A 14489-nucleotide genomic window follows, 5' to 3' on the forward strand; every position below is an offset into this window, starting at 1 on the left:
TTTTCATCATTTTTGAGGATTTTAAAAAAATGACGAAATGACAAAAACGATGGGTTATAGCCCATGTTTTTTGAAATTTTGAAAAAAAAAGTTAGCCTCGTTTGTCATCATTTTGGACCATGGGATATAGCCCATATCGTACGGCATACTATAGCGCGCCGTTTTTCATCATTTTTGAGGATTTTAAAAAAATGACGAAATGACAAAAACGATGGGTTATAGCCCATGTTTTTTGAAATTTTGAAAAAAAAAGTTAGCCTCGTTTGTCATCATTTTGGACCATGGGATATAGCCCATATCGTACGGCATACTATAGCGCGCCGTTTTTCATCATTTTTGAGGATTTAAAAAAAATGACGAAATGACAAAAACGATGGGTTATAGCCCATGTTTTTTGAAATTTTGAAAAAAAAAGTTAGCCTCGTTTCTCATCATTTTGGACAATGGGATATAGCCCATATCGTACGGCATACTATAGCGCGCCGTTTTTCATCATTTTTGAGGATTTAAAAAAAAATGACGAAATGACAAAAACGATGGGTTATAGCCCATGTTTTTAGAAATTTTGAAAAAAAAGGTTAGCCTCGTTTCTCATCATTTTGGACCATGGGCTATAGCCCATATCGTACGGCATACTATAGCGCGCCGTTTTTCATCATTTTTGAGGATTTGAAAAAAATGACGAAATGACAAAAACGATGGGTTATAGCCCATGTTTTTTGAAATTTTGAAAAAAAAAGTTAGCCTCGTTTCTCATCATTTTGGACCATGGGATATAGCCCATATCGTACGGCATACTATAGCGCGCCGTTTTTCATCATTTTTGAGGATTTAAAAAAAATGACGAAATGACAAAAACGATGGGTTATAGCCCATGTTTTTAGAAATTTTGAAAAAAAAGGTTAGCCTCGTTTCTCATCATTTTGGACCATGGGCTATAGCCCATATCGTACGGCATACTATAGCGCGCCGTTTTTCATCATTTTTGAGGATTTGAAAAAAATGACGAAATGACAAAAACGATGGGTTATAGCCCATGTTTTTTGAAATTTTGAAAAAAAAAGTTAGCCTCGTTTCTCATCATTTTGGACCATGGGCTATAGCCCATATCGTACGGCATACTATAGCGCGCCGTTTTTCATCATTTTTGAGGATTTTAAAAAAATGACGAAATGACAAAAACGATGGGTTATAGCCCATGTTTTTTGAAATTTTGAAAAAAAAAGTTTGCCTCGTTTCTCATCATTTTGGACCATGGGATATAGCCCATATCGTACGGCATACTATAGCGCGCCGTTTTTCATCATTTTTGAGGATTTAAAAAAAATGACGAAATGACAAAAACGATGGGTTATAGCCCATGTTTTTTGAAATTTTGAAAAGAAAAGTTAGCCTCGTTTCTCATCATTTTGGACAATGGGATATAGCCCATATCGTACGGCATACTATAGCGCGCCGTTTTTCATCATTTTTGAGGATTTAAAAAAAATGACGAAATGACAAAAACGATGGGTTATAGCCCATGTTTTTAGAAATTTTGAAAAAAAAGGTTAGCCTCGTTTCTCATCATTTTGGACCATGGGCTATAGCCCATATCGTACGGCATACTATAGCGCGCCGTTTTTCATCATTATTGAGGATTTGAAAAAAATGACGAAATGACAAAAACGATGGGTTATAGCCCATGTTTTTTGAAATTTTGAAAAAAAAAAGTTAGCCTCGTTTCTCATCATTTTGGACCATGGGCTATAGCCCATATCGTACGGCATACTATAGCGCGCCGTTTTTCATCATTTTTGAGGATTTTTAAAAAATGACGAAATGACAAAAACGATGGGTTATAGCCCATGCTTTTTTTTTAAAGCTCACATGTTACCCAAATAGTTGAATACACAAAAGCTATTTTCAATTTCCGCAATTTCCGTAATTCGCAATTTCCGCAATTTGCTATTTCCGCAATTTCCGCAAATTCCGCTTTCCGCATTTTCCGCAATTTTCAATTTCCGCAATTTTCAATTTCCGCAATTTCGCAATTTTCGCAAATTCCGCTTTCCGCATTTTCCGCAATTTCCAATTTCCGCAATTTCCAATTTCCGCAATTACTCATTGTTTTTTTAATCTGAGCGTCCAGTTACGGGATTTGTGGTGTACACCACATTAACTCTATGGTTTCTACTGAGATTCCCTATGATGCGCTGCTATGACAAAAATAGACCAAGACAATAACAATTAACCATTTTTATTTCGTAATACATGTTACATTGTCTACAGTAACCCATTAAGTTTTCTGAAAATCCCATGTTGCTATATCAGTGGTGATCAAAGCCGCCGACCCCCCATTTAAAAATGTTTTGTTCCAGGGACCCCCCAGAAGCAAAGATGTTCGCTTTAAAAATATGCCTTCAAAGATTTTCACAAATGTTCACGATTATTAAAAAAATAGATCTACAAAGAGCGTATATGTTTTTAGATTCTGTTTTAAGAATCTAAAATGATCCGATCTAAAATTAAACATACAAGTGCTACAGCCAGCAGAAGCCTGATGCTCACAGCCCAGCATCTATAGCAAAGTGAGTGAGTGAGTGAGAGAGAAACTCTGTCATTTCTGGACCGTTTTGGACGTGAGGCGGCTCGCCAGAACCGGGCCGGCACCCTGGGCACGTTCCTGTAGGTCTGGAACCCACACGGAATTGCACCACTCACTTCACACGGGTGTGATTTTTTATTTCTTGTCCACATTTGGAGTTACATCATAAAGGTAACTACACAACCCAAACCTCTACCAAAGTGGTCTTGCACTTTAAGTATATTTTACACTTTTATTTCTTCCACCACTGAACGCAAGAAACAAATTGCCCCTAGTGGGATTGTATAAAGTAGTTTGAAGTTGAAACACAGCAGAGGTACGTGCCCTCGAAGTACTTTCCAGCTCAGATGATTGACACAAGCTTACAGCATTATCTCCTCAGGGAAAGTTGACAACATTGAAACATGCATTGGATAACCAATGGTGGAGGTAATGGCTGGTGTGTTCCTCCACATATTACTGTTGCCCTCTTCAACGGCAGCCTGTGAAAACAAGTCAGAGTCTTCATTTAATTCTCAGCATACAGAACAGGACAAAGAAAATTAAATCTTCACTCCCATCACTCGCTTACGCTTTGTTTTGTTGTTTCTTTCTTTGTGAACAATTACTTATAGATTTTAATATTAATAAGTAAGAAAAACATAATAATACATAAAGGTGTACAGCAGTAAACAATCCCTGCCCTGTTTGAATGGCTTGTTAGCACAGAGAAGTTAAGTTAAAAATGCGCAATCTGCAAGATCTCAACACAGCCCATCACAATGCATTGTAAGGTTGTAGATCTGCTCGTTTTCAACATAAAAAACAAATGAATGGCCAAAATAGGGACACCAGGTTAACATGTTTCTTGGTGACCGTGCTGCTGGCGTGGTGGTCATCCCAGGTTGCAATGCCAGCAGGGTTAGAATCCAGATCCCGATGACCTTAGCTGTGTGTCACTCCCATCTCTCTCCATTTCCTGTCAGTCTACTGTCCTGCTATCAATAAAGGCATAAAAGCCCAAAAGTAATTATCTTACATCTTTTGCTAACATCACAAACTTTCCAACTTCACTGATTGAATCAAATGGTGACAATTATTATGTTGCCCGGGTACAACAGTTCTCAAGCCTTAATGGCATAGTAGTGTAAGTGTAATACTATTTAAGACAAAATCTCACTCTAGTGCTCATGTAGCTCATCGGTATTTGTCGTTGGAAAGGTTGACACAAATACACATGTTAAATTCCAGGTTCTGATGGTTTTCTCAGTATACAAGGTTACATGTCAGTGCATTAAACACACCATCCCCTGTCAGTGGCAAAGTGAATGCATGAAAGAGAATAGTGTACTGTACTTCTGCCTCACATGTACTGTAAGTGGTTGTGGGTTAAAAACAGAGTCCTTTTCAAATGAGTAAGAATAGGTATCCTTGAGCTGGATAGTGATGAAGAACTGGTGTACTGTGGACACAACAGCTGAGAAGAAAAATGTTTCTTGGGGAAAAAAAGTAAGAATCCTGGGCAACAAAGAAAGCATGAAAGACAATAATAGTAGAGTGAATGAAGAATTCATTAACACATTCTCTTCAAACAAAAGGAATTTTTTTTAGATGCAGTGTGTTCATTACTCTGTGAATTTGGCGTAGACACTGTACATGATTATACAGTGTACTCTGATATACTGTACTGTCAAATCATCAACATCAAAATCAAATTGTGTATTTACTGTATGAAAGGAGGACCAGGTTTTTATTATATTGCACAGCTGTTCCAAAGCCAGGGGTGGGGAAATGGATATGCAGTTTAGTAGTAAAACTGTACTTGACTAATGCTAAGTTGACTAATAATCACAGGAGTAAGCGCTTATCTAGCAGTTCACTGAATCTTCATATTACTGCAAAGGAATTTAATCACGTAAATTGGCCACTTGAGATCTGGTATCCATTAAAGGCCAATTTGCACTTGCGAAAACTGAGATATACCATGGATTAAAAAAAAGATGACTTGACTAATGTCCAGATTAAGAGCAGCTTGTGTAATACATGACACACATTGTGGATGTCTTGTACTAGCCCACTGTGTGTGTGTGTGTGTGTGCGTGCGTGCGTGCGTGCGTGCGTGCGTGCGTGCGTGCGTGCGTGCGTGCGTGCGTGCGTGCGTGCGTGCGTGCGTATGTGTGTGTGTGTGCATGCGCGTGCCCATGCGTGGTTCCGCTGGTGAGCAGACTGAACTCCTGTTCCTGCTGAACTGAGCCAGTGGTTTGTAGGACTGTTTATCAGCTCAGTAGGCACAGGAGGCCGAGCCCAAGTCTTCTCTCTGTCACTGAATACCTGTTCGCCAAATGTTTTTCAAAATAGTATAACAAGGCAAAGAAGTTTAGGGATAAGGGGTAAGGCACTGGCGAAAATAGGGTCCACGGTCCTGGATGGAACACACTGACCGTGTTCAGGGGTCATCACCATGCCTGCTTGTGGTGGATTTTTTTTGTCAAAATAATCTTTTTGCCAACGGACAGTATTGATTGGACAATAATATTGCAGAAATACATGAAGATAGTAAGTCAAAAGCATACATATTTTGAGGAAACCCTGAAAACTGACACTCAAACTCAAACAAACAACAAAAACATCAGTCTGTGTACGGACACCTTGATAACCCCTGACCATGTTACACACGTATTTGCAGGAAATAGTCCGATGCAAGCTGCAACGCGCTCTGAGCTCTGTGACTGACTGAGAGGAAGCCTCAGTGCCACAGAGGTGTGACAGCCAGACTGCTGCTGCTGGGTGGGCAGAGTGAAAGAATCTTGGTCTACTGTTATCCAACGTTGGTCCCATATAAGTACAGTAAGTCAAAGCCTAAAGGATAATTATAGCAACTGGTCACGCAATCAAAAATAGCTACAGTACAATATCTTCCAAATTAAACTGGGCGATTACACTGGAAGAAGGCATGAATATTACAACTCCTGGAATTCAAAAGCATTACCAGCAAATAATTTAATTCAAATCCCGGAACTGTTCCTAAAAATACACTTAACGTTATGGGCAGCGTGCGTGATGGGCTGAGTTTATTTTTGGTGTCTTTTATACAAAGTTGCTTTGTCCTTTGATGTGCTGGGCACATTTCCCTCCCATTAGAGTATAATAAATCACCTTTTCGATATGGGCTGTAATGGTAATTCCTCTCTATTACAGGCCTTTGATGGTCATTACTCTTTTAACAGCCCCTAAATATAGGCCCTCAAACTGGCAGGCTCCACATGGCCCTCATTTCTAATTCACACATCTGTCCTCGCTTAGTCGCCATTTTGTCGCCATGAATATAGAAGACCATAATACCTCCTCACTGCAAATGTTCAGATATTCCAAAAGTCTAAAATGACTCATTTTAAAACACAGCCTCAACCATCTGTCACTTTCGATCAGGGAGCTATTATTTCAGACCATCTGACTTTAACATTACAATTAAGCAGCTGTAATGGCTGCGGAACTACACGCAGTATAATACAATGCCCTGTAGTATAGCCCACTCAATGTCACTGCAGAGGTTACAGACAAGTCCTTTTTTTATGCTTCAGTACCACAGCCTTGTTAGTGTCAATCATCTGTTGTGCCTGATTGCGGAATCTGTCCGAGATGATGCAGTGTTGTGCAGTCTGTGGACAGCTTGGCTGGTGGCTGACAGGTGCGTTTGTCCATACTTGAGCGAGGGAAGGTATTTCTTTAATGGTGTTTCTTGTTTACCATTATCTATATGAAATAATGTAATCTAAGTTTAACCACTTGCACCGTGGCGTCCCCATTCTGCAGTGTTGGAAATAGTACTCCACATTTTTGAGTATCAATACTGCAATATAGAAATCCGGAATTCAAAATTGACTTGAGTAAAAGCACAAAATTATTGGTATCATGTATGAAAATTCAAGTTTTCAACTGTCTAAAAATCATTTGAAAATAGCAGATCTGCAAGCTCACTATACGTGGCATCGTGACACATTGTGAGCTGGTAGCCAAAGTTTAAATGTATGTTTTTTTTATAATAATCTAAATCTACAAAGCAACTAGTAACTCAAGTTTTAAAATAATTGTAGTGCCATTCTGAGTCAAATATTCTGTGAAAGTAGAAGATCTACATGCTCAATGTGTGTCGTGCTGCGACACATGGTGAGCTTGTAGATTTTTTGCAAATATATTTGATCAGAAAGTCTCCGAGGCCCGGCCCAGCCCGGCCCTACTGATTAGCATATATTTTAGGCCCGGCCTGGCCTGAAAACGTTGGGTCGGGCTGGGCCTGGTCGGGTTCGGGCAGAATTTGAGAACTCTATTTTATACTACCACACCATGGGGCTGGGGCAATAGGACTTCTGATCAATATCACGATTATTTACAATGTTTTCCTCGATATTAATGAACGATTTATTTTTTAAATTGTGAAAATAGCCGGTATTGATCTACCTAACCACCAGTTGATAGATATATAGAAAGTGTACGACCTGCATAAATCGTACTATGAAAACTATGTTAATTTCAACTGGTAAAAAAATATTGACGCATTCGGCAAACCGTTACAAAACCAAGACGGTTTTCTCAACGCAACTGCGGTGACGTGAAAGAGTGAAAGTATGCATCAGGCAGGCGAAGAAGCAGGGGGGCATATAGCACCAGACTCATTAGTAACATGGGCCAACATGTCAGACGTGCAACAGGGGGTCTCTGAGCGGGAGACTTCAGCGTGAGAGTCAGTGTGTGTGTCTTGTGGGGGGGGGGGGGGGGGGGGGGGGGGGTGAAGGTAAGCAGGAGACAGACTGGAGGAGGGGAGAGAAAACAAAGGGATCCCCCTTTGCAAGAGAGAGAGATAGGGGAGAGAAGACAGGAGGCGGACAAATATAGGAGTATTCTGTTTACACAAACAGAGGAAGTGGCACGGACGCACCGAGCCGAGGGTGGAGGAGAGTGAGACTGAGGGGGAAGGAGAGGAGAAGGGTGGAGGAGAGGGAGACTGAGGGGGAAGGAGAGGAGAAGGGTGGAGGAGAGGGAGACTGAGGGGGAAGGAGAGGAGAAGGGTGGAGGAGAGGGAGACTGAGGGGAAGGAGAGGAGAAGGGTGGAGATGAGGGGCAAATAGGAAGAAGGGGGGAAACAGAAAATGAAGAGTGGCGCGCAGACTTGGGAAGAGAGAGAAAAATGGAGGACATTCTGCACATTTGTCGAGATAACAGGGCTGCGGAAAATAGGACTACAGTGTTCACATTTTCGCATGCACGCATGTGGACATGGACGAGCACACGCACAAGCACACACACACACACACACACACACACACACACACACACACACACACACACACACACACACACACACACTCCCTCTACAGCAGGACAGAGCTAGTTGGAACCCAGAGTCTCCTCATCCATTCATGTGACTTCCTGGTTGTGTGGGTCATGCTCTCCTCAGGTGCAGAACTTAGCCACTGTGAACAAAGAGGAGATCAATCACTGTTCACCAATCAGCTAAGCTCTGTACCTGCATGGAGAGAGTCTGGCTAGACGCACGCACACACCATGCATGCATTCTCTCTCTCTCTCTCTCTCTCTCTCTCTCTCTCTCTCACACACACACACGGCATGTGCTTCATCATCCACATTCTGTTCAATATTTCCAAACCATCAACTTCACTCAAAGTGGGCCTCTCTCTCACACACACACACACACACACACACACACACACACACACACACACACACACACACACACACACACACACACACACACACACACACACACACACACACACACACACACACACACACACGCTTAGGTAATCATGTCTTCTTTAGTTTTCGTTTCTGGGGTGTATGTGTGCATGTGCGTGCGTGAGTGAATGTGAGGGCCCCTGGTTGCCATGGCAGCAGGCTGGGTCTGGGCTGTGTGGTAATCCCTGGCAATGTGATTTTATCATAAGTCACAAATCAGCACGCCAGGAACCCTCACAACCCCGACATGAAAGAACAAGATCTCCTCGCTTGCCGTCTGCAAGTTGCACAGCCTCTCCCCCAGTCTGTCACTAAGCCACACGACCCACAAGACCAGGCCCAGAGGCAAGGACCCTGAACACATCTATGACGTTCTCACACCACACGTTGTTCACTGGCATTCTCCAGCCTTTGAGTTGAGATCTGAACGTCTGAACGCCTTCTTACTCGTCAGATCACTATCTTTATCTGTCTCTCTGTCTTTTTCATTCTGTTCCTCCATCTTTATCTGTCTCTCTGTCTTTTCATTCTGTTTCTCCAACTTTATCTGTCTCTCTGTCTTTTCATTCTGTTTCTCCAACTTTATCTGTCTCTCTGGCCTTTTATTCTGTTTCTCCATCTTTATCTGTCTCTCTGTCTTTTATTCTGTTCCTCCATCTTTATCTGTCTCTCTGGCCTTTCATTCTGTTCCTCCATCTTTATCTGTCTCTCTGTCTTTTTCATTCTGTTTCTCCATCTTTATCTGTCTCTCTGTCTTTTTCATTCTGTTTCTCCATCTTTATCTGTCTCTCTGGCTTTTCATTCTGTTTCTCCATCTTTATCTGTCTCTCTGGCTTTTTCATTCTGTCTCTCCATCGGCACACCGGGAACCTTCAGAATGCTCCCTCCTTCCCTCTCTGCCTCTCATTCCCTGTTCATCCTCTCGTCCAAATCCCTCTTTCCTTCCCTCCCCGCTATCTCAGTGGTTCTCAAACGTTTTTAATTTCAAGGACGCCCATAAATATGTGTACATGTTCCATGTGTACTCTCTACAGAGCTGTATGGCTTGATTTGGAACGCCCCTTAAGGAACCCTAAGCCTTAAGGGTCCCAGGACCCCACTTTGAGAATCACTGCTCTATCTCTATCAACCTTTCCTTCTCTCCATCTCACACCCTCTCTCCTCCACTCCATCTACTCCCTCCTTCCCTCTCTCCTCCACTCCATCTACTCCCTCCTTCCCTCTCTCCTCCACTCCATCTACTCCCTCCTTCCCTCTCTCCTCCACTCCATCTACTCCCTCCTTCCCTCTCTCCTCCACTCCATCTACTCCCTCCTTCCCTCTCTCCTCCACTCCATCTACTCCCTCCTTCCCTCTCTCCTCCACTCCATCTACTCCCTCCTTCCCTCTCTCCTCCACTCCATCTACTCCCTCCTTCCCTCTCTCCTCCACTCCATCCTTCCCTCTCTCCTCCACTCCATCTACTCCCTCCTTCCCTCTCTCCTCCACTCCATCTACTCCCTCCTTCCCTCTCTCCATCTCGCGCCTTCTTTCCCAATTCTCCCGACCCTTCTTTCCTCCACTGCGTCTCACTCCATCTATACGGTTCAGTCCTCTCCTCTGCTATTCGCCACGCTCGGCTACACCGGCGATATGCCCCTCATTAAGCGGATCAAGAGGGATTCCAGAGGCATGTACCAGGGGGGAGGAAGAGAACGAGGGAGGGAGAGAGATGAGGAGAGACCACCCTTCTCCTTTGAAAAAAAGAAAAAAAGAAAAAGAAAGAAAAAGCAGCAAGTGCACGAGCACGCCGCCTTTGCACACATGTTGTTCTGCAGCTAAAACCCTAAAACTAATCCTACTGTTCTGCACTGTGTGCCTGGATGCTGTGCGCGTGCGCGCATGTGTGTGCGTGTGCATGTGTGTGTATGTGTGCAACTATGCACGTGCTCTGCTCGAAAGGGTACGATCAGCGGGAACACGGAGTGGGGGAGTGAAACACAGCGCAATGTGAAAAAGGCAGAGGGGTGAGGGTTCATCCATCATTTTAATTGGAGCCCTGATTTGGGCCCTGGGCCGAGCAGACCTGCGAGATGCATGGATGTTTACAGAGGCCTGCTCAGTTTGAGCCCGCATGGAAGCAAAGGGCAGGAGATAGCAGACGGATCTCGAAATGGCTCTATTCCATTGTCCTCCGTGTCAGCTCTTCCCATTTTTATTTCCTCGAGAGTTGTAAAAACTCTGCAGGGCGGTGTGTAGCGGAGCAGTGAGTGATGGTGACACCAGATCCGTGGACACAGACTGCTGTGCGTGTAGAAGAGTGCGTTTGTGCATGTATAAGAGAAAGAGATTTATCAGGAAAGAGCCATAAACTGAGTGCTTGCTTAGAAAGCCTTTCACAGTCTGTACCAATGCATAAAGCTGTCTCACCGTGTGCTCACGTTTATGTAGTATGTGCGTGCGTTTATGTGCGTGCGGATAAAGATAAATGCTCGAGCTCGGTCACAGTCCGATAAAAGACTTAGGACTGTAAGTCACCCAGGTTGCTGTGGACAAGTATTTAGCATCGCCCACACAGTCGTCATCTCACAAGGTCACAGGCTTTGAGGAATACGGGGGCCATGGACCAACCACACACTGGCCGGGAGCACAGATGATGACAGCGATATATACAGTTTGTTTTCAAAGACGGGGTTGACTGGGCAAGGGCCCACAGGTAAGGTCACATAGAATTACAGCGGCTCCCGTTCAGGCGATGCAAAGTAAGATAGAACAGGCAGAGGCGGAAGACGCAGCTGGCGTTTCAGCCGTCAACTGCCCCGCTGTCAGATCACATTAAATGTGATCTCACGGCGTGACAGTTGACACATTTTGTCTCGCAAAAAGAAAGAAGAAATGTTTCAAAAGGGAACGAAGGAAGATATGGTGGAAGCCTGCCACTGCCATATAATTGTTTTACATTTCAATGAGGCTTATCGGTTCCGTGGAGAGAGATAGCACATTTCTTATGCTCATTTTCCGACAACTAGCATGCTAATACATCGCTTCAAGTTAATATCGGGGTAAATGCCAACATGTAGCGTAAATTGTCACAACTACATGGGTTTAACGGCCTGCGTTTCTTACACAGATCTGAAGTCTTCCTGCAATGACGTGGCGCCAATAAAAAGAACCGATCGATGCCAAACAGTGACCCGTTTTCCCTCCATTCCTCCCCTCCTCTCCATTCCTCCCCTCCTCTCCATTCCTCCCCTCCCCTCCCCTCCTCTCCATTCCTCCTCTCCTCTCCCTTCCACTCCGTTCCTCCCTTTGCTTTCTTTCTCTCTTTCTCTCTGTCTGAACTATAAATCTTTCTCCTCCCTTCATTCGGGGGGGAAGTAACAAATAAACCCCTCACTGTTTTGAGAAGCCCAAAAGCCCTGTGGGTGACAGTGCGGTTACGCACATGCTTGTGTGCGAGCGTGTGTGGGTGTGTGCACACACACACACGCACGCACGCACGCACACACACACACACACACACACACACACACACACACACACACACACACACACACACACACACACACACACACACACACACACACACACACACACACACACACACACACACACACACACACACACACACACACACACACACACACACACACACACACACGCGGAGGAGGAATTTCAGGGTAAACAGTGTGAAAATCACCAGTGTCTCTTGAGCCCCTTGGAAAACGTTCACTGACCCGTTCTCTCTCTCTCCCTCTCCCTCTCTCTCTCTGCCCCCCCACTCCCTCTCTCGTTTGTTTGAGGAGTACATTCCCAAATTCCTCCTCTGACAAACACATCCTGACAGCGTTGCTGTGAAACCACGGAAAAGGCCCCATTCTGAGTCCACACACACACACACACACACACACACACACACACACACACACACACACACACACAGTGGGCTCAGGGAGGAATGTACGGTCTAGGTAGCCAAGTGACTTGAGGGTGGACCGTCCGTTGGCGCAGATGGAATCAGGAGTGATCCAACACAATGCTTTCTTTTCACAGGGGCCATCTCAGAGCAACACTGTGGTCCAACACATCCACGGTCTGGGGATATTGTGTTTCGCCAAACGGGAAGTGTTACGGTACCAAAAAAAAAAGGATGAACAGACGATGAATAACACTTGGGGCTATTTCAAATTGCCCATCTCAATTTGCCTCTTATGTTACTGAGTAGTAAAGCAGTGCCCACGTAGGATTTCCTCTAAATACATATCAAATCCACTGCAGCCTTGGTTTGGTCTAATACTCGGTGTCAGCGGTTCATTATTTCCGTCCCTGCAGACTGTGATGTGAACCTCGCCAGTCTAAACACCACAGAGTCACTTTGCTGCAAACGGAGCCGTGCAGCTCCATGGACCAGACGAGTGCATGGGCTAGATCATGTTTTCCACATCATCTTCCTTGCTGAAAGGTCGCCTGCCGAAGCTATAGCAGATCTACAAGCTCACAGCGCGGTTGAACATCGGCGTATTTTGGCATGCAGCACCGCCATGTGACAGACCATTAGAACAAATGAACACAGAGTCCTGCCACATTGTGACAGACCATTAGAACAAATGAACACAGAGTCCTGCCACATTGCCCTTCACACATTCTAACAATGCACAGTTGACCTAAAACCAAACGAAATTCACAATAATGATGGGTTAAAAGGAACAGAGTACAGAGTACCGTAGTAGCAGTCATGTTTTTGCTAATGAAATGACAGAAGGTGAGAGATTACCTGCAACGTTATAGGACCATCTCCTCCACCACTCTCAGTGCTGATTGGTCCATTTCATCCCTGACCAATGACAGGCAACGACGGGCAAGAGCCTGCTGGTCGGGGTCTTCCTGCACCATCAGCTCTCCATACAGATACACTCCCATAGCCTGAGGGTACGCGCACGCACACGCGCACACACACACACACACACACACACACACACACACACACACACACACACACACACACACACACACACACACACACTTAGGCCCTCATTTATCAATCGAGTGTAAAATCTGCCACAGATTCGAGTGCAGGTTTCGTAGTACACCCACGTCGCCACGGCATTTATAAAGTGATCGCAAACAGCTGATCCTTCCTTAATTTCGTTCTGACGTTAATAAATGTGACGGCTGAAATCTATCTGGCACGCCCCTATAGTGCTCCTCCTGTCCTGTCTGTCTGTCTCGCTCTATCACTGTGGTCAGTCCGTGACCATTGACCAACTGACCATGCACGTTCGACAGTCTATTTAGATTGCCTCGCAGTTGCTAGTCACTGTCAACTGTCAATATATGAATGTGCAGCGGCCAAAACCGTAGCCTCATGTGGCTGCATGGAAACTGGTGGGCTGTCTGGGTAGCCTATACTATCTCAGATGCAGTTCCCACTTGCGCTGGCACGGTACATTTAGCGTTTGAGCGAAGCGTCGGGTTTATTAAACGAGGAGGAGATTGCACATACCGTAACTCCAGAAAGACATCGGCCTGCTGTAGATTAGGCTACAGTATAGGCTACGCACGTTAATTGGGACTCTCCGTCATGGAAATATTTCAGCACAGACAGCCCAAATCCTCGCATGTATGCGCTCATGCAAAACACTGTTTAAATGGCTTAAGCATCTAACTTGCAACATTGTTTTTAATAGCGCGATTTTATCTCCTACTAATTTCATAATGACACAAAGACACATCGTTGATGTATTCCTTTACTTTTTTCTTTTTTACATGTAGCCCATATACATACCTATACAGTTTTATCTAAACATTGTAGGAGTGAATACATATATGTTTAGATGCCTGTGGCAGCTTCTCAGCTGGTCAAACAATGCTGCCCCGCCGCTGTTCTACGACAGAAAAACAGGTGAGGACAAAGCGTACGACAGCTCCCGACCAGACGTGACTTTGTCAAGTTCAATTTCAAGCTTTGGCGGAAATGGTAAATGCACCCATATTTTGGCGTACGCACGGTTGATAAATGAGGGCCTTAGTGTTTTTAAATTAATTTTGTTGTTTTCTTCATGCAAACTATGGCATCTTACTCATCTTTGGGTACTTGGAAAAGCCCTATAAAAATGTGTGATATTATTATTATTATTATTAATTAATACTACTGTCATATAATATAATAATATTACAACAAAAGATCTAC

The 14489-nt window shown here is 44.1% G+C and overlaps 1 protein-coding gene across 1 annotated transcript in view; it reads right to left on the reverse strand.

The window, feature by feature from the left end:
* Nucleotides 1-2223: 2223 nt before the first annotated feature.
* aopep (aminopeptidase O (putative)) overlaps nt 2224-14489 on the reverse strand; it is a 108092-nt gene continuing 95826 nt past the window's right edge. Inside the window, exons 17-18 of the mRNA XM_080766567.1 lie at nt 13074-13222; nt 2224-3069 (exon numbers count right to left, since the gene is read on the reverse strand). Of these exons, the coding sequence (XP_080622693.1) occupies nt 13082-13222 (141 nt within the window). The 3' untranslated portion in view covers nt 2224-3069; nt 13074-13081. The remainder of the gene's footprint in view (nt 3070-13073; nt 13223-14489) is intronic.

This window comes from Protomyctophum bolini (genome assembly GCF_963924005.1).
Source record: "Protomyctophum bolini genome assembly, chromosome: 6".
Taxonomy (NCBI): domain Eukaryota; kingdom Metazoa; phylum Chordata; class Actinopteri; order Myctophiformes; family Myctophidae; genus Protomyctophum; species Protomyctophum bolini.